We start from the raw sequence: 27,992 nt of genomic DNA on the forward strand, positions 1-27,992 counted from the left end.
TAATTAATAGTCATAGCAGCACCAATAGTAGCAGAGCAGTAGCAGCAGTAGAAATAGTAGAAGCAACAGTATTGGCATCAGCAGTAGTAATAATAGTAGTAGTTATATATGTAATAGATGTAGCTGTATTGGAAGTAGCAGGGGTAGTGATAGTAGCAGTACCAGTAAAAGCAGCAATAGTAGTATTAGCAGAGGTACCAGTGATAGAAGTATCAGTAGCAGTAGTAATAATCATAGTAGTTGTAGACATTGTAGAAGTAGCAGTACTGGCAGTAGTGGTCTAACAAGACACCACAAAATATTACAAGCCAGATCCAGAATCAGATTAAAACATGTACTATATAATGATTATAGTACTGGAGAAATCTGAATGTATTCTAATTAAACATCCATATTTTGCTTTAAGACATCTTATTGTGGTGCTTGACACTAGAATAAACAAACTTCACATTGACAATTTAGATTTTAATCTGTTCTACACCAGAATTATTTTTGCAATTTCATGGAAAATTGAGACTCTTAAAGAAAATGGGACTCACTTCTTCCAGTTCACACAGTTCACACTACCTGTTTTAAATCTCCCTCAGTAACCCAATAACTTACTACTTACTAATTGTGGATAAGTGAGCTATTATGTATGGTTTTGTTTACATGCTGTTAAGTGTACACACTGTACATATATATTTTCTTCAAATGTATGAAAAAAGCTTACTTTAAGTTGAAGTAATATTACAACAACATCAGCCATCTTAAAGACTAATTATTACTTCACTGTTATTGCAGTAATAATAGCAGCAGTACAGATTTCTACCAAAATTCTTGTCTTTGATTGTACATCAGGCAGATGCGATAGCAGACAGATACAGTATAATTGAAAGTGTCATTGAAAAAATGTAATAGTAGATGTAAAAGTAGCAGTAGTAGTAATAGCAGGTGAAGTGGCAGCAGTAGTGGTTCTGATAATAATAGTTGTAGTTGCAGTATGTGAAAGGTTGAATCTCAGGCCTGCACTTTCAACTGAGGATCCACACTCACTCATGAGGGAATAAAGCGTTTATATAATCTACAGCCTGAGGCCTCACTTACAGTAACTGTGCTTTATTGATAACAGGCTAAACAGAGTTTCAGCGAACTTCTGCTGCTAATCCACGATCAGGTGCTCATCCTCATTATCATCACACATCCATTATCTGTGTGAGCATGAGAAAAAAAGAGGCCGGAGGTCTGAAACTGGAGACTAACTGTGATACTGTTAGCACATATCAGAACAGCTGTCTTGAGGGGCCCATCTCAGTTGCCCTGATGAGGTTGTTAGCACTCCCCACATACCCTCCCCCAGCATCCCATCCATCCAGATTGACCTGCAAGTTGACTCTGTTTTATTCCTGAGACTAATTGCACTGAATGTGACACTTAGTGATGACAGCATGTGGTGAGCGCAAGGTGTTCTCACTGAAACCGCTTAGATGGAGAAAAGCAGCCACAGCATGCAGCAGTGTGTATATACACGTACCTTTCTCACAGTATCGAGTCGCCGCTGTTGCTGGGAGACTAAAGACAGCTTAAAAGGTGAAAGTCATCTCTGCTAAGTGTCTGGAAATATCAACATGTATATATACAGTAGATATGCAGCTTAAGGTATGACTGAAATTGGACTTTTGAAGAATGAAACCAGCAACATTTATCAGTAAAACTCTTCCTGAAACCCAAACTAATGAAGTTTAATCAGGGTGAGCAGCACTTTAAGCTTGTATTAAATGGCAGACGAAAAACATAATTGCTTTTTAATGAAGAATATATTTGCTACAAACAATAATTAAATGAAAAATGTGTTCCGAGACTTAAATTTAATAGGAGATTTTACAAGGCGTTTTTTTGCCATTTGAACTTAAAGCGCTTTGTCCACGGATGTCAAACTGTCTAATTTGTCACATTTAGTAAAAAGCCAGTATCAGGAAAATGGGAAGGCAAACAGAAACAGAACAATATACACCTGATGCCACTGAAAAATAACGATTTAGAAATTTTTGGACACTTTTCATGAATGGAAAAAGAGAAGAGCACCACCTACAGCAGTGAACTGTTTGACTGAGGCAGTGGCAGGGCATTAAGCCTTTTTTACTTTTTCATATTTGATTTTAAAAATAATGATAGCAATAATAATCATGAAAATATGAAATGAAAACATAATACATAAATGTATGTATTAAGATTCTACACATCTAAGAATGTAACCACAGTGTGTTAAAGGTGCTATATGTAAGTTTTACTATCGTTTCATAGCCAGCATTAACAGCTGTTTACTGTAGAGCTACGGGAAAGTGCAGAATTTGGTTTGTCACTGCAAGCAACTATGAGTCTTTCACATTAGATATAGGTCTGGTCATCTGACCTGTTGCTGACATTACAGTATTGATTAATGCAGCTTTAATTTAATACATAGTAACACATTACCCCTGAACAGTGGTTGTAAACATGCTCAGTGAATGTTACTGCCCACACTCAGACAAGAACTTACTTAAGGAAATCCCAGTATCCCAAATGTCAACTTAACATGAGTCACTAGTTTGAAAATCGTGCATGATTATTTACATAATAGTAGAGTCAAATGCTGCTGTTTTGTAGTGCTATACAAGTGGGTACCATCCTCACAAATGAATTCATCACCCGTCCTTTTTAGTGAAAGCGCTATGTGAAGATGAGTCAGATGCCGTGTCTTTGTACCTATTGTGCCACTCACAGTTTCCATTACGCCGCACAGCAACTGCCACTTGCAGCACGTCTCTCTGCAGGATTTCTTGACTTGTGGTAACACATTAAATCCAGTTTATGTGCCAGTATGACGAGTCCACTCAAAGAGAGTCCATTATGAATCAACCTATTCAAATAGCCATTACAGAGTATATGGCTTTTTATGATATTTATAAATGATACAGTTGTTGCATAAAATTTTTATTCCTGTATTCTTCAAAACAAGTAGGTGTCCATGTGTGTTTATCTTCTAGTCCAGCCAAACACTATTTGTTTAAAATCCAACCAGTTCCACTAGCACAGAAAAGTATTTTCATTTAGATGCAACATGAGAAACATTTTACTCATCCAAGGAAATAATATGGTTCCTATGGGGGTTAGGGTATTCAAATGTTTTCAAGGGTCTGTTTTCAAGAGGTGTGCTCTGTGATTTGTTGGAGGCCGAGGGCTGCTAAAAGCTGCACTTTGCTTCCACTCAGCTCAACCTCTGGTTGATAATACATACTGTAATCTGAATAAGGATTGTTTGATGGAGCACGTGAAGCATGTGTGTGTGTGTGTGTGTGTTTAAATATATATATATATATATATATATATATACACAGATACATGCTTCACATGCTCCATCAAACAATCCTTATTGAGATTACAGTATGTATTATCATACAGAGTTTGAGCTGAGTGGAAGCAAAGTGCAGCTTTTAGCAGCCCTGTGTGTGTGTAGTGTAGTAGTGTATGTATATATATATATATATATATATATATATATATACATACACACACACACACAGATTGTATTCCTACTCTGCATCTTGTTAAGAACTGATTGGAGGTCTGGATGTGCAATACCACTATACTTGACAGCATTTTTCCCCTTTGCTTTTCCTGGCAGGCAGCAGACTTCATTCATTCTGGTTTCCCAGTTGTGTTGGTGTCCTTTGTTCATGCTCTCATTTGAACATCAAAAAGCCCAACCAGCAGGGTGGTCAATAAGCCCACTCACTCATCTGAATTTTCCTGATGACGTACGGGCTGTAACACCCCGGGTTTCCCATTACTTAGTATGGATTATGTAAATCTCCAAAACATCAAGGGCACCGGATTTCATGACATCTTTTCTCAAGCAGCAGTCAATAAAACGATGAGCATATTCTAAATCCAGGTGATTTGCTCATTCATAATGCATGACACTGAGTTTCATTACATGTGTATATATAATGATTAATGGCTTGTGTCATGTTTTTTATGGTCTGATTAGAGCTGCTCGATTAAAGGAGCAACTTCTAAATGCCATGAAAGTGTTTTTCACTGATTTAGCAAGACTTAAATATTCATCTTAGCAAAATAAATGAATAATTTAGATGATTTGACAGAAATTACACGTCTCAACTCATCTTATAACAGGCAATAAAAGATAACCTCATTTACCCTCGTTCTAAACCACACAACAACCTGTTCTGTTAAAGTGAACCACTAATTCTTCCTGGACTGATAACTAATAGTAGTGAAGCTTCCTTATGGATGTTTCTGCTAAATCTACCAGCATTTGTGATCCCAGACTTTTCCTCCGGTGCCACTATGAGGCTGACTTTTGCGGTTTTGAGTGAAACTTCTAGACAACTTTTGAATTTAATTGTAATGAAATTTAGCACACGCATAACTCACCTGACTTTTCCTTTCAATATCATTTCAGTTTCTTTATTTGATGTGAATTTGTAAGTTTTAGGGGTGCTGGTATGTCAACTTTGCAGTGCTATGCTAGCTTTTTGCCTGTTTCCTGTCCTTATGCTAAGCTAAACTAAGCTAATCATTCATTGCTGCTGGCAGTAGCTTGATAATTACTGTGCAGACGTGAAAGTATAACATCAAGCTACTCATTCATTTAAAGATTTTACATCAGTAAATTAACATCAGTATTTGCATCTGGAATTTTAAATAATAGTGTTTTGAACTTGTTTTACATCTGATTTAATACTTAAATGACAGACCAGTGATTAAAATGAGAAGTAGAACTATTTTCTAAGTCAGTGAAGATTCCTCTGATGTTTTATTACCTGGACATATCCAACTTAATAGAGTGTTTCTGAAGCGTTTAGTGATTTTGTTCACTTGAGGGTTTATTTCCATGCCGCCAGTTTGTGAGACCAAATCTCAGCTGTAAATTAACACCCTGCTGTTTGGCAGCCTGTAATTCCGTCTAATGTAGAGTGAATTTGTGCACACCTTTCTTCTCGAAACAAGAGAGTTGTAAATGTACTGTGTGACTGCTGCTTATTGAAAAATGATTTCAGGCATTCACCCTAGTTGCACTTTGTAGCCAGTAGATTATTTTCACTTTGCCGGAGTGTCCTACCGGGAGCTTGATGGAGGGCTCCACACAGATCGATGGCAATGTGTTCCTGTGGCGCTGATGCTCTCTGTGGGAGTCACTTCTCTGGAGCTGCTCTGTTTTCACTGCTCAGAGGGTAAACTGTGCTCACAAGGTCCCTGGGTGCAGTACAGTTTGCCCCTGTAGCTTTATCCTGAAAAAACAAATGACATGAGATATTATTAGCCCAAAAGAGAGATATAAAGGACTCTAGTATGTCTAAACTATCCTCATGTCAAAAGAGATTTTATCCATCAAAGTCTTAGTTATCATGAGTTGTGGATGGCTCACAAGGGAGCTTTTTAAATTCTTAGACAATTATTTTCTGATTACACTATGAGGATTTATTTCTGTTTAGGATTGGAGACAATGAATGTGTAATAAATCACTTGTTACGTAGGTAAGGTAAAGGTGTGGGTGAGGAGTCTGACAGATGTGGACATTTACCTAGGAACAAAAGATGCTGTTTGAGGTGCATGATGGGAAGGATCTAGTGTTTTTGGTTTTGACCATTCCTTTTAGTTCAGTTGGTCCACTGCTTTAGTCCAGGCTAAACTATCGTAACAAGTATTAAATAAAATGCCATGACATTTTGTGATTTGCAGGGATGAAGTCTACTGACTTTTGTGATCCCCTGTCTTGTTCTGCAGCATCTCCAGTGTGTTGACATTTTTAGCTTTTAGTGAAATATCTGTTGGAAAACTGTTGGATGGATTGCCATCATAACAACTTCTACACTTATTTGGAAGAGAAGACAAAGCTAAACAGAAAATAATGACCTAAACTGTCAGCTGTAAACACACACATCAGACATCACTGGTGTCATGGTTCAACCTCGACCTGCCATACTAGGTATAACTGTGAACACAGTTTTCCTCTGCAATGAGGGATTGTCACATTTCAGTTGCAGTTACTTCATGTTTTAAGATGCAAGATTCATAAATATTATTTATTACATACTTTATATACACGCAGTAAAATGTGGGGTGTTCTTAAGGCTGTGCACAAGTTTCTGGGGTGCAATGAAGAATTATTGTATGAATAGGAATAAAACTAGGAATTTTAAAACTAAACAAAAATAGACATGATAGAGATATATGAGTATTAAAATGGTTAAAACGATTTTAGGATACTACATATTGGGGGTACAGTTTCGCAGTTAGATGGGCTGTGCAATTATACCACCAAATAAAGTCATTTAGATAATCTGGCCATGTTTGCATGTTTATAACATGTCTGATTTCATTGTTAAAGAATACTTCAGTATTTTTCAACCTAGGCCTTATTTTCCCATGTTTTTGGATGTAAATGATTGATATGGACAACAATCTTTGAAATCAGTACAGTATTGAGCAAGAATGTTGTACCCAGCAATGGCAGACAGCTGCTACAATGTAATCCAATGGCCAATTCATGTCAAAGTATGTCCACAATAAAGAAATAAATAGACCAAGGCATGTTGATGTCACAAGTGATAGAAATGATGACTGAAACTATTAAAGGTTACAACCCAAATAGTGATAGACCAGAAAATTCATACTAAAATTCTAAGGCTTGAACTATAAAAAGAATTCTGCATTCCTCCTTCTGATTCAAGTCAGGTACTTCAACAACTCTGAATGACGTGAAAATGTTCACCCATCACAGTCGAGCCACATATCTCAGGGAGCAAGGACCCTCAGAACTATAGTATCAACTCTAGGCAGAACATGCATTTTGAAATCTTGCTGCACTCTCCTCAAGTCGGTCTAATGCCTGGCTCAACACTTTGAGCCAGGCAGAGGTGTCTACATCAAAACAACAACTAGCCTTAGACTGAGGTAAGCAGCAGCCATGAGGATAAAACAGGAGGTGAAGAATCAAACATAGGTAATCTGAAACAAAAAGGCTGAATAGATTCTGTTTGCAGCATTTTTTGCTTCACTGGACTGCACAGTTGTTACTACTTTCCTCCATCATTGTTAGTACCACTTCTCTGCTCTGTGCCACTGATGTCATCCATCACAACAATGTCTTTTTATGAGTGTCTTCTCATCTGTCTGAGGAGAGAAGTCTCTACCATAGAGATAAATGTGCTCAAATGCTCACAGGCCAGCAAGAGGCTTCCGCTCACCCTCTGACTTTCTTAGAGGACTCAAGTGGTGGCGACTGGCTGTTCCACTCCAGCACAGATGAAGCCCGAGTAGAGCGACAAGCACAGTGGGCTCATCCAGGCTCAAGTGGACCAGCGTGAGTGGAGAGTGGGGCTGGCGAGCTGTTACTTGATGAACCAGTGGTGCCACTTTGTAGTCGGGGGGCCCGGATCCAGGTGGTGTCCTTCTTAAGCAGCTTGCAGAGAAAAGCCATATTGGCTTAACACTGAAGATAAAAATGGAGATAGAATGTTGCAGGAGTCAAGAAGATAGAGGGAGATATCTTTGATAAATGACAATATATTCCAAGGATATATTGGATAGGGATGATTCATTATTATATATATATGAGGGGTTATCACCATGACTCAGCTACTCAAATCTTGTTTTCAGACTCTCTGAAACTGTGCTTGGCAGAAATGTCAAAATACAAGAAACTTGATATTATTAGATGCACCAGCTCTAACAAACGTGAACATTGAACTCCTGCACTTTGCAGTTAATACAACATGCACACCTTTTCACCTTCCTGGCACAATGTACTAGCACTGAATATCAATATAAAAGTCATATTTGGTTGACAGAGTGATCCAGGAAGAGGAAAGTTTGCACCAATATACTGCATTACATTAAGTACTTTATACTATTTAACCTAGCTTAGAACTTTGATTTGCTCGTGTCATATCTGAAATGACTCTAATGACTATATGTGACAATAAAAATAACATGAAGGACACCCACTGCAATGGGTCTGCTTATTAATTATACAAACATATTAATGCAGTTACAGTATTTTAAATCATGCATGCTGCACTGGATTATATATAAGACAAGATGAGTTTTTAAAATCAGATTCTGCACTTACACGACTGTGTCAAATACTGACATAAGCATACACTGCAACACATTTAATTCATACCTTAAATGAATTCAACTTTATCCTTCTGCATGGAAACTTATACACCATTCACTTGTTTTTGTCCTGCTGTTATACAGACACTAGTGCAGTACCTGTACTGAAATGTGCCTGTTGGTAGGGATTGGTTGCTTGGCCTTTGTTAACCTAGCTTGCAGTTAGTTACAACTATTGGCTGCTCTGCTCTGATAGTGTCTGGGTGATGGGGTGGAAAGTGCTGTCACAGTGGAGTTCCATCTGTCCTAAAACCCTGGCATGTGTGCAGCCTTTTTCTTCATGTCAGTTATATGTAGAGAAGTGATGTTTAAAGCTTTCTCATGAACCACCCATCCAGAAAACTTCACAGTAGACACTGCACTTTCTCAGGTCCTCAGCAAAACACCTGTAAAGTTTGAAGTTGATTGGATAAGTGATTGTCGAGAAAATCGATGGACAGATAGACAAACAGAGATTCCTTCATCTATAGTTTGATGTTTAAACTAGCCATGATCCCTCAAGTTGCCCATGGACTTTCCTCTGTCTTCAGGTTGTGACATTTAGTCACCAAAGAACTAGGGCTTATGGGTAATGATGTTCTTTAAAGGCAGCTGTAAACTAGAAATACCAAATAAACAACAATATCAGATCATTTATTGTTATTTTTTAAATGATTGAGACATATGAAATGAACCACATGTTGAGAAAGGCTCTGCTCCAAGCTTTGATTGTTAGTGCAGTGCATTATTACAAATGTCAGTTGGTCTCTGAAAGAGGTTTTACCATTTCACTGGCACTGTGTAATGCTCCCTGAATCCACATCTTGACATTTTTGCTTCTTAGTCTGTGTACATTTGAAACAGACAAGATACAATGTGTTAATTATGAGTTTTAGAGGTGCTGGTAGATGCATTTGTTAACTTTGGAGAGAGCCAGGTTGTTCCCCAATGCCTCCAGTCTTTATGCTAAGCTAAGGTAATCGTCTGCTGGCTCTTGCTCCATACTTAAAGGAGATGAGAGTGGTATCGATCTTGTCATCTAGCTCTTGGCAAGAACGCGAATAAGCCTATTAACCAAAATGTCAAACTATTCCTTTTTTGTAAATCTTAGTAGCAACAAATGGGAATTCATAGGAAGTCTGAAAGAATGGAGAGATGGAGTAATGCACTGTTGTTTCCTTTGTTTTTATGAATTTGTTGACAAAAAAACATAGAATAATAACACCCTTTAACTATCTTGGATCATGCGGGTATCTAGTGCATTCTTTCACTGTCATATAACTTTGGAACTTTGAGCTTCATCACCTGAATATAACAGATATTTCACAGCAGTCTCTGAATCAAGTGGGCACTGCAACACTAGTTCTCACGTCATCCTTTGGCTGCTAGTTGCATTTTGATCCACTATGGCCGCCCCAGGCTGTGAGTCAGCATGACACAGTGCCCAGCTGCCAAGCTGCTGGGTGTTCCTTCTTGCAGCTCAGGCACAAGAGGGATTTGCATTTCATCTTATTGTTATGTTCATACACTTTGGTTCCCAGAGTCACACATTCTAATATTCCTTCCTGACATGTCATTCCCTTAAATCACCTGCCCTTAAAACTCCAGGGTATTTTATGTAATTTGTCAGCAAGTGAACTAAGAGTGCAAATGACCACTGCTACTCCATCACCACCACCTGCTGTTAATTCTCTCCTGCTGGACCCTGACAATCATCTTCCCTCTGTAGCGCAGCGCTGTAATGCACTCCCACACAGTCTTATCACAACCACTTTATTCCATCTGTAGAAAGAGTGGGAGTGTGTGGTCTCCTGTATGAGTTATTGCCATGGAACAGCAGCATGAAATCAGCGTCGGCGGCTTGTGCACAGTGTGTGGTCTGCTAGCATTTTTGATACATGAGTAGTGTCTCTGATACTAAATGCGGTACCCCTGGAGGCTGGAAAACAAATACAGTGTGATAGCACAGTGACAGTAGAATTACATAGGTTGGAAAAAACAAATAAACCAGCGGGAGGAGAGCTACAATTCTCACAGTATCACCTGCATTATAAAACAGCATTGCTGTGCTTGCATGCAAACATAGTTTCTTCATAATAGTATGATAATCAATGCATGATAAATTAAGAGACTATAATGTGCAGCTGAATTATTATTTTGAAACATGATATGCAACATGTGCTCTTTGAGACTGCTCAGTTGTGTGATTGCTGCAACATTATGCATGCAGGTGTTCAGTTTGTGCAAAGTAATTGTGATATATATGATAATTTATGTAAATAAAAAGCTTGATTAGTTTCTAGTCGTTGCACGTGTATTAGAAAGACTGATCTCCTGCAGAAGTCACTGCCATGAAATGAGATGTGAAGTGTACAGAGATGCCAGTTTACAGCCTGTTCTGTTTCTACAGCCTTGAGAGGCCACGTGACAAACAAGCAGCAGCATGGAGCCAAGAGGTGACTAGCTGACCATTAGCGAAGGCTGCCCGGCTGCTGTAGTTCGACATAATCACAGACCGGCTGGGACTAACATCGCATGTCTCCATCTTGCAAAAAATAGCAGAGACATCAGTTTGAGATGGCCTTCTGACTAGAGCAAAACATATCCCTGTTACAAGTCTGTTGGTAGAGAGGCGGCAGGGCACGCCAGGCCAAGTGGTGTCAGTTTCTCTGGGGAGGTGATTTTAGTGAGAACAGCGCGAGCGCCTGTTGCTTAGCAGCACTCAATGGCTGTATTTCCCGATGCCGGGCAATGAGCTTCATTAGGTGAAGCCTAACAGGGGATGTAGAGTGACACCTGGGACAGCTCAGAGTCCTGCCAGGGCCAGGCTGCAGGATGTGAACACAACGTGTCTTTAAATATCTGAAGAAATGGTAATGATTCTGCACTGGGAGGATTGTGATGACCACACTGGGCTACAGCTGCTGTAGAATGCTTTCAGTGTAATGTTCTCTACAGAGGTTTAATTGACGTTTTATAGGAAGCACAAGGAGATTAAGCTTTGAAGTTAATGACAGTTATCGACACTGAGCAGAACTGATGCTGTTATTGTGCTGAAGCCAGGTTTCCCCTGACTCTCTAGTTCAGCTGGTAGAACATAACACTACAACTGCCTGAAGCAGTATCTCTATCAGCAGAGCTGGAGAGAAAAACTCCAGCTGGGATGGAGAAATCATTGGTTCTGTGTTTTGAATTTTAATGTTATTCATTCATTTTCACTTGTACTTTTACAGCCAGCATTAATCACTTGACAGATGTAAGCATGTGTGAGAATGAACTAGAATTCTTTTAAAACAGCTGTAATCATTACTTTGAAGTTGTTCATGTTGTTAATGATGAACATAGAATCATCACCATCATCACTCTGCATATTCCTTCAGCTATACAGAGTGTATTAGCATCTTTCAGCTTGTTGTCTTGGTTTCAGGCCCATGAATTTCCTGTTCTGGTTCACTCTCACTGCTCTCATCAACCTCTTTTCCTGGAGCAGCAGCAGATAACCATGAGAAAGCTGTAAACCCCCACTGTGCACTAACTGTCTAGCACAAAACTACAGACAGACAAGAGTTAGCAGCTAGTTGTGAACACAGAGGAGCTTTTCACACCTAAAGAGCCTGATATGTTTCTCAGGAGTTGATGTGGGCCAAAACAGAGCTGTAGTGAGAGTGAATATTGGACTTACACAAGCCACACAGTATATCAACTATCCATCCATCCAGTATCTATACCGAGGGGTGGGGGGTGGGGTGCGAGGGTACACCCTAGATAGATCACCAGTCCATCGCCAGGCCAACACATACAGACAACCAACCATTCGCACTCACATCCACACCTACAGGCAATTTAGACTCACCAATTAAGCTGCATGTCTTTGGACTGTGGGAGGAAGCTGGAGAACCTGGAGAGAACCCACGCAGGCACAGAGAGAACATGTAAACTCCACACAGAAAAACCTGGAGAGAACCCACACAGGCACAGAGAGAACATGTAAACTCCACACAGAAAAGCCCCAGGCTCAAACCGGGGTTTGAACCTAGAACCTTCTTGCTGTGAAGCGACACTGCTAACCACTGCACACCGTGCCGCCCCAGTATATCAACTATACGCGGTAATATCAACTAAAGAGGTGCTGGCATCTTATGGTCTTAAGACTGTTTTGATTAGGAAGGGAAGAGAAAAGTAATATACTGCACATTTCATCATTTTTATAATGATAACAATGACTATATATATATTCTTTCTTTCTTGCATCATTGGTACACACCGCATTACCTCCACATCACACACACAAAAACATTCCTACTCTTACATTTTACACAAAACCTGAGATTTAAATTCCTCTTAACACCCACTAAAAGGCCTTGTTGTTAATATTCTTGCAGATATTTTAGCATAGCTGCATATGAACAGTATGTACTCAGCAGGAGTGTTTCAGTGACAGAGAAATAACCACAAATTGAGTTTCGGGCTGTTAAATCAGATACAGGCTGTGGTGGGATGTAGCACAGTGTAGAATCTCGATCTTCAATGATGAAGCAGAAATCCATACAGCTCCAGCCCATAATTGTCTGCTAAGAATGGGTAAGCCTCCCTGCACAGCACTAATTACTGGCCTTTACATTATTGACAGTTCATTGACATTTCCCTGACTGTTTATTGGTGAAATAACTTTAAAGTTTGAGCAGCTGTTTCTGGAAATAGCTTTCTCCTTCAGTTGCTTCAGTCAAAGTAATCTGGCAGCTCTGTCATTTAAGAAGGTAATATGTTTGCTTTAAATTGAGAGGACCCAATAGGAAAGTGAACTGAGGGGTGTTGACTCAGCTCAGAACCATACTCTCAGTGTATCACGTTTTCAACCCTCCTGGACTGAAGGTCATAAGGGATAATTCCAGTTTATTAAAACTCTGGGCTTATTTTCATAGTTGTGACTATCATCCGTATCAATTATAATAACACCATACTCACCAAAGAAACCAACAGGTATGCCAGATTATATGAACCGCTTTTCCTTTTTAAAACAAATGTTGGTTATAATTTCTCATTGCTCACTGGAGTTGTGTTAAAATTTTCACCATCTGCCTTAGTTTTCTCCTCCAGGTAATTTTGGCTAACCCGGGAGTTTGTTTACAAGTTGTCTGACTGCTCAGGTTTCCCTCTCAGTTGAGGTACCTGAAAAATGTCATCAGTTTCTCATTAGATAGTAGTCACTCAATGTATTTGCATTACTTTACTTACTACTCAGCAGCAAAAGTAATCAGTGACACTGCCAGTTGTATTACTGGTGTAAGTCAGCACAGTTCCACCAGAGGTGCCTTTAAACAACTCCAGAGCCATCACAACCACACCATATAATGTATATTTAAGCTGTGCAATTCAAACAGATCTTTGTACTGACTTGTCTTATTTCTGCTTCTGTTGGGATATTAAATACATACCAGTTGGTGAATTTTTGTTTATTTATGCCATAATAATACACAGTTAACACAGGGAATAAAGTAAAACACTGATTGATTTCAAAAGTTATCAGGCTTATGGAACCTATAGCTTTATATTTTGTGAGGATTATGAAGAACATATTGCTTTTCTTCTACTTCTACTTCCAATAACTTACTAAGTAATGATTTACTATTACTAAGTGACACTGCAATAAGTAGTTGTCTTACTGCCCAACACTGGTGAATGATGACAAAAATAATGTATATGACACCACAAATAATAAACTGAAATGATCTTTTAAAATTGTCTCACAGAACTTTGACAGTGACAAATGGCAGCCACTTTGAAATTTGGTTCATTTTGAATCCTCAGTAATTCAGTAAGTGGATGTCAAAACTGCACACAGCACATTTCATTTTTAGCACCCAGGCTTGTCTATGATCATTTTTAAACCAGTTCATTTTTTATTGGAAGTGAGCGGCAATTGTTTAAAAAAAATGTCACCTAGTGTGTGGTTTTAATTATCATGAAGACTAATATACGAAAGAGCCGCGACAAAATGTCAGTCTAAAAAGAGCTCATACTGTGAGCCTTATGTGGGTTCAGCTCCCTGAGGATTAATCCAGGTTTCACTCATTAATTCACAAATCAAAACAAACCATACATTTTTGACCCAAGTAATCTCCCGAACCGATCCTCACGTCTGGTTGCCCGCTGTGAAGCTCACATGATCGCTGTAGTGTGCCGCTGACAAGCTCAACATCTCACAGTAAACTCCTCCAGTCATGTTTATCAGTGCAGCCGGTGTAGTAGCTCGCTCACAGTCTGAGATCACTGGCAGAGGACACACACAAACAGTCTTCAGAGGGGAGACTTCAAAGACAGCTCACAGCACGCATTTAAAAAGGGGAAAATTAGTGAAACATCCTTTCAAATGAAATATGGAATTATGATTTGCCTTGAAGGTTGCAGAAGCATGAGTCACCTTTGTTAATACTCATCTCCCCCGTGGTGTTTTATCACTGAAATTGCTCCCAGGCAGCGCTGTGCTGGGAGCTGAAGTGAAAAACAGAAGATTGAAGAGCGGTGCTACAATGACTATCTGATAAGGTGTTGGGTGACTCATTGTTGATTAGTAGTTTTCAGGTGATAGGTAGGCCTCTGAGTCCCTTCAGTGAGAGCATGTGTGACTGAAAGATAAACAGAGGAATGTAGGTGTGAATCTTAGTGGGCAGCACCGTTACAATTTGAAATCATTACCATTGACCTCAGATGCTTTATATTTAATCAGTCAGTGTATAGGAATCTTTTTTTTTTTTTTTTTGCTTATCCTCAACTAATCTCACCTGATCCTGCAGCCAGTGTCTGTTTAGCATTTTTAAAGTGGGATTTACCATGACAATAAGTCATATCACTCCACATACATACCTGTGGCAGCTGGCATATTTTTGGCATCTGCAGCAGCTTGGCTGAGTCCATTACGAACACAGAGAACAACAAAACACAACAAAGGCGAGAACGATAAATAATTCAGCCAGCACTTCACATCATAGCTGAATTGTGTTCTAAGCAAAGAAATGGGTGGTATTTTTTGATGTTGTCACTGTGTGGATGTGGGTTACATCCCTCAACAGAACTGCAATCCAAATCCAGTGAGAATGAGTCTGTGTTGTTCTGCTGGTAATCACTCTGAGCAGTCTGATATATAAGTTATCTATGATGTGTGTATCTGGTGTCTACAGTATATATACAGGCACAGTCAGCATGGAGGTGTTCAGATCTTATATTTACATAAAAAATGCTGAAAAGTAACACTTTTTTTCTTCATAATTTCCTTAAAAAAAATCATCTGGTTTTTAGTTGTAAATTAGTCTGATATTTCCAAAAAAGGCAGACACAATTTAGTACTAATCATAAGGGAAATTAGATGTTAGTTGCCACAATTCTTAAATACTCATTATATTCACATTTCTAATTCAAAAAATAGGAATTAATGGGTAAGTGACCAATAGTTCATAAACAAATGTCAATCTCTCAGTCTATCAGAGTTTCCTAAAATGACTCAGATAAATTCTTGTCCAGTCTTGTAATGATAAGGGCAAAAACCTATCCTCAATGATCAGACTAAATTATGACACTGCAGAATGTTCTCAGCTGCTCAGACCAGTTCACCTGCACAGCACTGACATGGCACCTAAACTGCTGTATATTGACAATAGACTGGGCTGAATTTGGTTTAAAAGACTGTTTTTCAGTTGTTTAAGCTGCATGTTGTTTCAGTAGTAATTCTCTGACCACAGTTCATTGAAAAGGAGCTGCTCCTCTTTGAAAGTAATATTCATGCCAAGCTAATTTAGCCACATTTGAATGTCTAAGCCTTTCTCAAGAAAATTAGATATATTTTTTCACCATTTCTCATGATGCTACTGATGCTTGCTGGATATGCTACACATCACTGTTCTCGCTCTGCCATCCCAGCTTCTTCTTCTCCACTTTCTCATTACCATACTTGGCGATGGCATCTCCTGCCTTGTGCATTCTGTGTGTCCCATATCTCAGTGACGTGTGTCTGTTGGCTTCTGTTCTTTATAGCCTTAGGGGGTTGTTTGTTGCGCTTCCCGCTGAATCTTGCACTTCTGCTGGGATTCATCAGGGAGCACACTCATGAGAAGAGCCTGTTTCACAAAATAAAAGTATAACCATTCATGGAATAAATGGATCTACATCCTCTGATGTGAGTGCCATTGAGAGAAGTGCAGTGAGGATAGAAATAACAGGGCTTACTCATGAGATGGATTACATACCTCACATACATTGGCTTTATGCAGAGGTGGGTATCAAATTCTCTGCGGAGCTACAACACCCAACTTCCACAGGCTAGACTGAGGATTACCAGCTTCTCTGTTCAGGCTGCTCAGCTTCTACCTTAGGCTGTTTTTTTTTTTAAAAGAAAAACACTGTCTACCTTGTTTCCCCAAGAAAAATTGAACTCTCTAGAGCAAACAGACAACTGAGGGGACTACAAATTCCAGACAAGACTGTCCTTATTGTAGGCAGACTGTGCAGAGATCCACTCACATCTCTTAATCCAACTGGTCTCACATTGTCTTGCTTGGCACACAAAAACAAAATGACCCTCCACGTACAGAATCCATCCTTGTTTATTTAGCCTTAATTCCTGTCACAGGCAGTCCAGCACTTTTGCTTATGCAGTAACCTTGAGAACTTCACTCCCCGACAGGAAATGCGTAAATATGAATTAAATCAGTGTGAGCCTTTGATGTGCTGGAGCACAGCAGCAGTTTGGTGAGTAATACAGTATTAGCCTTTTGAATCCCCTCATTGCATACTGTCATAATCATGGAGTCTGTCTTTTCTTGTGTTTGTCTTGCATACCTGAAATTAGTCTTGATGTGTCAGGTCACCCCTGTGTTACTGTTCCTGGGGCCAGTAAATTAAAAAAACTGAGAAAAGAAAGTGGAGAGTGCAGGTGGAGTTTAAGGATCAGTAAACAGAGATGTTGCAATGTTAATTATTGAAGAATAAGTAGAAAAAGTGGACGGAACATGACAGAAGTAGCTTTGCAGAAAGTCTTAGGGTGGAGGTCGGGGTGGCTGGGTCAGCACAGAATGTGACTTTGACACATTAGACTGCAGTTTACATCCAGGTTTTACCAACAGCCAGTTCTGGTGTCTATTAATAATGACAGCAATGTTGTCTGAGGTGGATACGTTGGTGTAGTGATAAGAGTTCTCCACCTGGTTTTTTTTGATCATTTAAGGTTTGTGTGTCACTCTTTTAATCACACCATCTCATTGTGGCCTCTTTTTCTGCAATACTTACATGGCATCTGACTGATCAGCACCACTCCCTGTTCATCTTTGCAAATAATATTGGATGAAAATGCACAATAATTCACATCTTCTTTTGCCAATTTTCTGGAAACTAGTTGCAAGTTGCACAAAATTTGGATGGAAACTTGATTTATGTGTAATGTGAAAGGTGGTTCTTTGAGTGACGAACCCATAGAGAGTTATCACTGAACTCTGCAGTTCCCCCCAGCTCTATGGAGAGAGTTTTACGGTCTTTCAGCTCACTGTTGTTATGGCCCCAACATTTTTTTATTATTATTTTGGTTCACTCACTGCATCCATCCTGTTTCCAGCTGCAGCTGTTTTCATAGATAAAAGCTCTGATAAATCTACTGTACACCACCTGCCCAGCACCAAATGGCAAACAGATGAAGTTAGCAATTAGCTGTTAAACACAGAGGAGAATTGAGCAGCTAAAGTGCCAGAAATTTCCCCCAGGAGTTGGTGTAGACCAGAGCTCTGACACTGTGGGCACTCCCTTCAGACAAAATCAAGACAACTGTCTCTTTTTTTGGCAGCGATGCTCTTGTTGGTATTAGAAATCACTTGAATTTGCTACTTCAAGTACTTTAATTGCATCCATGAGCTGCGTGTCGAAGCTACTGCTGCAGCTGGTACTGCTCACTGTGTTGGCCAAATAATTGAGCCAAACTATAATAACTAACTTCTGTTGAACACCAGCATGCACCTGTCCCTTTCACCTCATGCCCACCCCCACCTCTCTTCTGCAACTCTTCCACTCTCCCTCTGTTGATGACCAAGACAGAGCTAAAAGTCCTAAAAGTGGAATTAATATTCTACTTACATTCATTAGGGTGGCCAGAGATATGGTAACTGCTTGATAACACATTCACCACTCCAACAACTTTTAAAGGTGATAACACATCAGTGTGTTGCGTTAAGGGTTGTTCCATTTCCCCGAAAAAGTTCCCATTCGTAACTAAGTACTTTCAGTTGTGTAAATTTAAACCTAAACCATAAAGGTGTCAGTTCAGAAAATGCAGTGATAAATCACTTTTGTAATTTTGAATTGAACCTATTTTCTGTTTAGATATGAGGAGTTATTGGAAATTTGCAGTCCATGACTGAGTGTGGCTGAGACAAAGGAAAGTGTAGATATTCAAACCCACCCTATCCCTGTTCAATGCTTATTATAATTATAGTATTTTTTTAACCACCACCCAGACACACATTAAAAACCATGAAACTTTGAGACCTAAACTAATTGTGGAATGTTTTATGGAAAGTTATGGAAAGCTATTGGTCATTATTAAAATTCCATCTTCTCTGTGGCACTTATATGGCACTGTTATGTTCTCCAAAGCTCCAAAGGACTTTGAGAACACAACAGAGTCGATGGAAACCCCTTTCCTGCATCAAGTCTTCCTTTTCTATTGATTAAGTTTGACTGTGCTGTATGTGACAGCACAAAAAGACATCACTTCCTGAGCCAGACGATTTTTCTCTAGAGCATCCTACAGCTCAGAATAAATGGAAAAAAATTCTTAACAAACATTCATTTATGAGACCGTTGGATGATTACTTTAATGTGAATCTGGTTTTGTCTGTAATTGTTATGTTATTCAATGTGATTCTGTGCTCATTTTAACTCTTCTGAATAACAGCATCGGACGAAACACTTAAAATGTAAATGTGATTTTTCTAAGCTGCAGGCAGACATCTCTGATATCGGTGGAATTGCCTCTTCATCGACAGAATTTCATGTTTGACATTTTAGCCTTAACAATACAGTTAAGACGACTAACAGTAGAAAGACCATAACCATTATAGTAGCATAACAAAGTGGAATTGTGGGGAGACTTAGTGTTTCAAAAAGCACTAATAGTGAAAGGTTCCCTGCCTGTAGTAGGTAACCATGGTGTTCCCACTTCTCAGACACATTAAGCTCTTGTCAGTGACGTGGTGGAGACTGAGAGAGCTGAGAGCTGAACAAGGTGTTCTCACCTCTGTGCTCCCTGCTCTTCTTGACCTTCATTAAAATGCCACGGCCTGTAGCAATGAATGCCACTGGGGCACCTGAAGTAATATGTGGCAGATTAACCTGTCGGATCAAACAAGCAAAAGGCGCTGGTTTAAGCAACTGTTCGACACTTGTAGAGTAACTACCCAGGCTGTGTGCGAGTGCTAATGAGGAACTACCTTGATAGTGTTATGCATAATGGATGATACATATTAGATAACCAGCTGTGTGTGAAAATACATGAAAACCAAAAAGAGGTATCTATTACTTCACTGTAGTCTCTGACAAAATGCAATGTTTAGAGGAGCAAATGTTAAGCACATATTAAATATGTTTTCTAGGTTTCAATTTGGTGTGGATATTAGAAACTGTTTTTCACATTAACAATTTACATGTTCAGTTAAATTAAAAAAAGATAGAATGCAGCAATTTCTTGCTCTGAAGAGTCCTACTGAAAATTAAAGTGTAGTTATAAAATAAAAGTTGCACTTACAGTTTTCTAATAAAGAATACAAATGACATAGAATTCAGACTTAGGTTTCCAACTCTGCCCTTCTCCAACCTAATGCCTGTTCTTGGTAATACAAAAATAAGAGAGGAACGAAGCAAAAATATTAAAGCTTCACAAGTCAATATTCTTATAACAATGGATCAAATGTATAATGTGAGATTAGTTGCTAGTAGTGACAAACCTACACAGGATTAGTGTCAGTGATGTAGTTTCTCTCAGCTGGACTGAGCTTTTTAGCATCTTTCAGCTCATTATTTTGATTTTACGACGTGTAGCTTTAATGTCGTCGTCCATCCATTTCTCACTGACTTTGTGATGAAAGAAGTACTGACTTGAAGCAGTAATATTTATGTCAGGTTCAATTTTAGCTGTGTGGATGTTTGTTTGTGTGTTAAACTGTGTTAAACTCTCTCTCTCTCTTTATAAATAATACCCAAGGATGTTTCCCAGACACTTTAACTTTGATATTCTCTTGTACTTTTTCTTAGGATGTAGGCTGTTGGTTGATTCATTAAGTCACCATTTGACCATGAGATGTCTCTTTTTCTTCCAGTGGAGGAAAAAATTAAATATTTATGGTATAATAGAATGGTATAGTAATTGAATTTAGGCTGCCAGCTGTGTCGTTTTTGAGTTTAAGCAACAATGAGTCACTCTCACTCACACAGACCTATGGAGTTCACATTGTGGGTGTAGGCAGACATTCAAAATAAGTCATAGTAAAGTGGATTGAAGCCAAACAAAGGTTGAGTCATGCAGTTTATGGTGAGAGCTGCCTTGGTGTATTCAGAAATGTGTAAACCATTAGAGGCACTTTGGATATGACTGTGGAGAGACACAGAGGGCGTGATACAATTATTCAATTGAGATATCTGGAAAACACATTTGCATTTCCTTTGAATAATTATATCTATCTGTTTCTCTGTGTCAGTGGGTTTGATGTAGTGATATACCTCTTGATGTAATATCTGTCTAATATTCTGATTTTCAGTTTTCAATCATCTTGGTCCACCACTTTGCTCCAGACTGAAAATCTCAACCACTGATTGATGGTGTCCCATGATACATTGTGCAGACATTCATGGTCTCCAGAGCATAGATTCAAATTCAATTTGGTGACTTAGGACTTTTCTCTTAGTGCCACCATATGGTTGATGTTTTAAGTTTTTAGTAACACATCTTGACCACTTTTGGTTGGACTACTGTTACAAGGTACAGATACTTACAGTGACCAGAGGATGAATCCTGGTGATTAGGGTGATTCCCTGACTTTTTATGTAGTGTCACCAGCAGATAAAAAAAATCACTTATCTAGTGAAATAGCTCAACAACGTTTGGACTTATTGTCAAAACATTTTGTATACACATTCATGGTTTCCAGATGATGTATCCTAATGACTTTTGTAATTTCAGACTTCTCTGTCAGTGCCACCAAGAGGTTGACATTTGTGGGTTTTTTTCAGAGCAAATATCGGATGGATTGTCTGGTATTTGGAGACTGACTTTCATGTTCCTCTTAGGGTGAATTTTAACCACTTATTCCCTCAAGTTTTCATCTAGTGCCAAATTTAGGTCAACATTCCAGTATGTCTTAGATTTTTCTCCCATCAGCCTCAGCTGAAATTTGTGTTAAATGTTAATTAGCAAATGTTAGCATAAAAACATGCTAAAGTAAGATGTTTGTATGCTATACAAATATGTTAGCATGCTAATATATTAACATTTCGCTCAAGGCACCTCTGTATCACAGCCTCATAGAGTTGTTAGAATGACTGTAGACTCTCAGTCTAGTTCCACAGTAACCAGTGTTGTGGAAAAGATTATGGCATGACAGTGTATTGAGCTACAGTTTGTACCTCTTACTGCGCAAAATGACACTAAAACTATTTTCAGGGGGGACCTTTGTGCAGACATGTTATCACACTTCCCACTCTGGTTTGTTCAAACATTTGAAGAGTGACTGAACAGATGTGCAGTGATACAGAAAACTTTTTCAAATTGAAATGTTCTTGTAGAGAGGCTGTTGCGTTAAATTGACCTAAATTGCTGTTCTTTTAAGCTCACATTAAGACTTCTCATTATATTTTTTATGTTTATTCTTTATTAGCAGATGGCCAGTAGCTTTAGTTTAATTCCATTTTTGAAAGCCAGGCTTATGGAGTAATGCCATAAAGTACTGTAAATGATTTTAAGCTGCAGTTTTTTCATGAAATGTGTAATTTTTCCTGAAAGCAATTGTTACATTGTTTATTATAATCCAACTACCTTGAATATATTAAGATGCACTAAAGGAGACCCAGAAGGATTTCTGGAAAATCTGCTTAGGAGACAATTTTTCAAAGATTTCTTTTGTGCATCCCCACATCAGATTTACATTTGGTCATATTTACAGCATCTGATCCATTAGTGGATTGTGGTGTTCTTCTCTGTTGTGGACACACTTTGTGCTTCTGGCTGATAAGAGTGGTGTGTTTTTGCAAACAAATCTTGCCTGCTACAGCTTGTAGGAGAGTATAGATTAAAAATATGTCACATGTCTTCTTTTTGCTTCTTCTGAGTACCTGCATGGATGTACAGAACGCAACCTTCAATTTTCAAAATCTGTCTTATTGTGTAATAGTTGAGTGACCAGGCCTTTCTTGTGCTTTTATCATTAATTAAAGACCGTGACTCTCTTTCCACTGCACTACACACCGCAGTGTACACAAACATGCGCGTTCACCTGTGCACACATGAGTACAAAAGCACCTGTGCATGGCAGGGCTCTGTGTGGCAGAGCAAATATGTCTGTTCCCAAGACAACAGCAGATAATAGAGTCATTATAACAGGACAAACAGATTACACAGTGCAGTGCAGCCGCAGAAAACCACAAATCCCATCAACAACATCACAGAAATACTTTAAGACACTGGCACAGAAAAAACAAAAAGCAAGGTTTAAGTTATAATCCATAATTTTTTTCCCCCTCTTTTACTTATTTAGGGCTAAAAAATCATTTTTATGTGTTTTTCTACCTATAACAGAGGCCATACTCATGAAATGCATCACAACTTGTGGAGTATTTTCTTTTAAAAATAACAAAGTTCTCAGACAACAAAGCAAACTGAAAAGCATTTATGTTCTTATCATCTTATTGTCCTGTACCAATCAATGATACACAGTGGCCAAGTGGACATTATTTGATATGAAAATGTCACAGATGATTACTTTTACAAGTTAATATCCTCTCTGTTGATCTGCAGGTCATCTCCCTGAGTTCCTGTAAATCCCTCTTAATCATCCTGTATTTGATGCCTTAGAAATGTTAAGGATACTAATGAAGGTTGGAACTAAAACTGAAACATGAGCTCTCAAACTGATATGACATCACTGTGTGTCATTTCATTGTTTTGTTTTTTCCTTTTAACACACTGCTTTCATGACTTCCTGTGTTGGTGTTATCACTTACAGATCCAGATTTTGGACATAACAGTGCTATCAGCTGCCATCACATGGTCACTTAGGGTGCTCATTCTGTCCAGTTTTAAACTAAAAAAACAAAAAAACACAGACGGCAAATCTAACAGGAAACACATACAAGTGTGTAGTGGCCCCTGCATTTGGACTCTGTTGAATCGATACCTAATACACTCCAGTGTGATTGCAGCAGGGAGAGGCTGAGATAGTCACACAGAAATCTCAAATGACTCGTCCAAACAGAAATAGCTGTTAGTTGGTATAATGTCTCTGAGTGTAAAACACACACTGTTGATTGGATTATCTGTCGAGGAGATCTGTGGTAATCTGTCTGCACAGTCAAATTTTAGCGCAAATCAAATGAAAGTTGCCATTTTCTTCACAGTACGCACTGTAATTCATTATGTCCTAATTACTCCACAAGAACAAATTTAAGCAATAAGAATCAATATCAATTAATTTGTTAATTTTGAGCAAAGAGGGAGGAAGACAGATGGCTGGGTAGAATGCAAATCTGTCCTGAGATGTAATTATAATTGGCTAACACTTTTGGGATGTCACAAGCGTGTATTGCTGCTCCTTGCACATGATGTTTACTTTGACCCAAATTGATTTTTCACCAGCAGTATGCAAAGTCTCTTAAATATGTTTTTCTCCTGCATGAATTAGAATAAATTCTGATGGAACACTGAGGAGGCAATTTCTATGAATTGCTCAGTCTCTGCTAAAATGATAAAGCAGCTACTTACAGATTTGCATCATATTTGGCTTGGTTATCTTATTTCCAGAAAGTGCACTACCATTAATATCCTATCTGTGTTCCATGAGAGAGCAATGAAGATTTGTGTGTTTTAGATATTTTTAATAAGGTTATTCATGTTGTTGACAGAAGCTGCTCTCCCTCTGTGCGTATGTGGAAATGATGTGCACATTGCTGCTCATTGTTCAAAGAATTCAATCAGCTCATTTGCAGTCAGCACACACCAGCAGCACGGTCGGCTGCTGCTGACCTGCAGTTGGTCCAACAGCCTCCTGCATGGGCCTCAAACTTCAAGGACCGACCAGTGACTCTGCATGTGATAAAATTCTTACACTTAACATTTATACTTACTGTTCTTCAGATAATGCCACGGCGTTTTAGATTTTATTCTGTATCCTCCAGGCAGGCCACAGGGTCCCACTGGCTTCAAAGTTTGCTCAGGTGTCATGTGACCTAAGGATGGAGCTACAGTCATGTGAAAACAAGTGGTCATATGAGGGACATTAGTTCAATTTTTTTTTTTTTTTTTTAGGTAAATGGACCTTGAGTTAAGATAATTCTGTTTCCAAGGTCAAGAATGAGCTGCAAGCATTATTGTTGCTGGATGACATACAGAACTTTCAAATCGGTCTGCACCCTTAAGTGCATTTTGAGCTTAAGTTAAGTTGATTTCCACAGTGCTCTAGACTAAATTGAAATTGATGGCAAAAAAATATGACTGACACTGTGGGTCCCCTCCGCAAGACAGCTGTTTTTTGTTGAGTTTTCAACACAGGGCAAATGGTTAGAGTGCCTGTGTTTCAGGAATAAGAAAGAGCCATGTGACATTCTGAGCCTTATTAAAGTCAGAAAATATTAATAATGCAACATGAAAAAAGTTAATATATTTTGCATAATTCTTTGTCTTACGTCTGTTTGGGTAATTATGCTCTTTGGGGGATGTAAACAGGAAATATAATGTTACCATGGAGTCAGTTAGCTATGAGCTACAACTTGAGCCCATGGAGATAAGGCTTGGATTTTTCTTCCACTTCTGTTTGTACTTTCAGTAGTGAATGAGCTTCAGAATCAAATCTCTACAGCTGACTCTGCTCTAGAAGCAACTTCCAATTAGGAAGCAACTTAAATACCAGTGCTGGGTCTGAGATATAATCTGGAATCGCTCTTTTCCAGCAGATACCAACAAGGCTGAAGGGGTAATCCTCATATTGGTTCCCATTGCTTCTATTTTATTATAGATTAGATCTATCACTACTCTACAATGCACTCATACAGCGACACATACTCTCAAGTGCATCATGTAACTTTAGTCAGGCAAGAAGAAAGCAGGGTTTCTGGAGAGTTTGAACCCAAGTACAATATACAGTAGTTCATTCTAGGAGATTTGCTAGTAAATTTTGATTTTCTTCTTTCATTTTATTACATTCATATCAGTTTACAGGAGCCCCCAGTTGGCTGTTCTTTCTGGCCAGTTGGACAAGCTGAAGATAAAGCAGAAAAAGTTGTGAGAACCAACACATTAGCAAACAATTGCTTGTTCACACATTAGTATTCACTGGGAGTCACGATTCTGGCCACCTTGTGACCTTAACTCAAATATTCTGTCTTGCTCATTATGCACTATGTTAGCTTCTTCTTGCTGATACTGTCAGTCTGCTGTTTGGTGCTGAAGAGGTAGCATATAGAGGGTTTATCAGAGCTTGTTTGCTGCGGGGTAAAGAGGTTGATGAGAGAGGAGTTTGCAGGTGGGAAAACCAAAATAATGAGCTGAAAGAAGCTAAAAAGGTCTGTAGGTCACAACTGACTGACAAAACACACAAATAAGGTATACTGATGAAATCAAACAAATAAATATCAAAGAGATTAAATTCAATAAAAACAAATGTTTGGATCTACCTTTCGAACCTTGCTGCAATGCTGATTACCATACTGGTTCAGTGTGTTCCTTTGAATTCCACTGATGAAATCTCTAGCCAATAACACACATTGCACATGCAAATATACTGTGAGTACTCCGGCTGCTGGTGCAAATCAGATTGCTAGAGCCAGGTTTTTTCTTTCTTTTCTTTTTGAAGTGCATAACTAAACACATGTTTGAGTGGGTGGACAGCCTTATGGGAAAACACTGAATCAATATTTGAGAGCACAAAACAAAACTTGCTCAGGACATATCTAAAAAAAAGAGAGAGAGAGAGAGAAATGGTAAATTAAAAATGCGGTACAGTACACCAAAAATATTATGTCTCCATTTGGAAGGCAGTTGTTGAAGTGATACACATGCCAACTGATGGTGGGTGTTTCTTGGCTATGACTTTGGTGTTTAATACTCGCAGTTATGGGCTGTGGAAGAGGAGAGATAATCAATAAGACACTCTTCTTTCAGCCCTGCATATTCAACAGCAGAATGGCTTCATTCATAATGCAGTCTCTGAAGTCATTTTGTAAATATCCTGTAAAGTACATAAAATCATTTATATTACATTTGAAAATTAAATCTCATATAGTGTATGAATCCTATTGTTAGCCCCACAGCTTGATTTTCAAAAGTCTGTTTGTGTGTGAGTCAGCAGCTTCTGGTCTAAAGATAAAGTTTAATTAAGCTAAAAGCTTCACTGGCTGCTCCATGACTCCTTTCCAATCCCTGATCCAAACTCTTCTACCTCACCGGAAACTTCTGACTAATTGGACGCCCCTCCCGCCATAATCTTTGAGCCCAAATAAGATTAATGAGCAGGAACATTTCTGTGGCATGCACCTATTCAATACCCTCTTTTGGCAGAATGCTCGCAGACACTCAGGGAAATTTCTTGCTTGGTCATGTTTGTAAACAAAAGCTGATCTGGGGCTTTTTGAGTAGCGGGTAGCACCCGTGAACGCCACCGCCGCTTCACAAGCTCTGCGACGCTAATCTCTGGTGTCTGTCTGCTCTCTTCTCAGGCTATGGGCATGCAGCGCCGGGGACCGATGCAGGGAAGGCCTTTTGCATGTTTTATGCCGTCCTGGGAATCCCTTTGACTCTTGTCATGTTCCAAAGTCTGGGCGAGAGGATGAACACTTTTGTCAAGTACCTCCTGAAGCGTATAAAGAAGTGCTGCGGCATGAGCATCACCGATGTGTCCATGGAGAACATGGTGACCGTGGGGTTCTTCTCCTGCATCGGCACGCTGTGTATCGGTGCCGCTGCCTTTTCCCATTACGAGGACTGGAGCTTCTTCCAGTCTTACTATTACTGCTTCATCACATTAACAACCATAGGCTTTGGGGACTTTGTGGCTCTCCAAAAGAACCGGGCCCTCCAGAAGAAGCCCCTGTATGTGGCCTTTAGCTTCATGTACATCCTGGTGGGCCTGACAGTCATTGGGGCCTTCCTCAACCTGGTGGTGCTCCGCTTCCTGACTATGAACAGCGAGGACGAGCGGCGGGATGCAGAGGAACGGGCCTCGCTCGCCGGCAACCGGAACAGCATGATCATCCACATCCAGGACGAGTCGCTGCAGCGTGGCCGGCGGCGTCGTGAGCCGTACCGGGCGGAGGTGACTGATTTGCAGTCGGTCTGCTCCTGTATGCACTACCACTCGCATGACTTCGGCAGCTCTGGGGGAGGGATGGGTGGCCTGGGCTGTGCCTTCTCCCATCAGAACTCGTTCAGCTCGCAGCTGAACCCCAATCAGTACTTTCACTCGGTTTCCTACAGGATCGAGGAGATCTCACCCAGCACCTTGAAAAACAGCTTCTTCCCTTCGCCCATCAGCTCGGTGTCTCCGGGCCTCCACAGCTTCACAGACAATCACCAGCTCATGAGGAGAAGGAAATCTATCTAAACCCTGACACAC

The 27,992-nt window shown here is 39.4% G+C and overlaps 1 protein-coding gene across 1 annotated transcript in view; it reads left to right on the forward strand.

The window, feature by feature from the left end:
• The window catches only part of kcnk9 (potassium channel, subfamily K, member 9), a 33,186-nt gene extending 5,206 nt beyond the window's left edge, over positions 1-27,980 (forward strand). Inside the window, exon 2 of the mRNA XM_018701301.2 lies at positions 27,097-27,980. Within this exon, the coding sequence (XP_018556817.1) occupies positions 27,097-27,980 (884 nt within the window). The remainder of the gene's footprint in view (positions 1-27,096) is intronic.
• Positions 27,981-27,992: the final 12 nt, after the last annotated feature.

Source organism: Lates calcarifer, linkage group LG3 (assembly GCF_001640805.2).
Source record: "Lates calcarifer isolate ASB-BC8 linkage group LG3, TLL_Latcal_v3, whole genome shotgun sequence".
Classification (NCBI taxonomy): domain Eukaryota; kingdom Metazoa; phylum Chordata; class Actinopteri; family Centropomidae; genus Lates; species Lates calcarifer.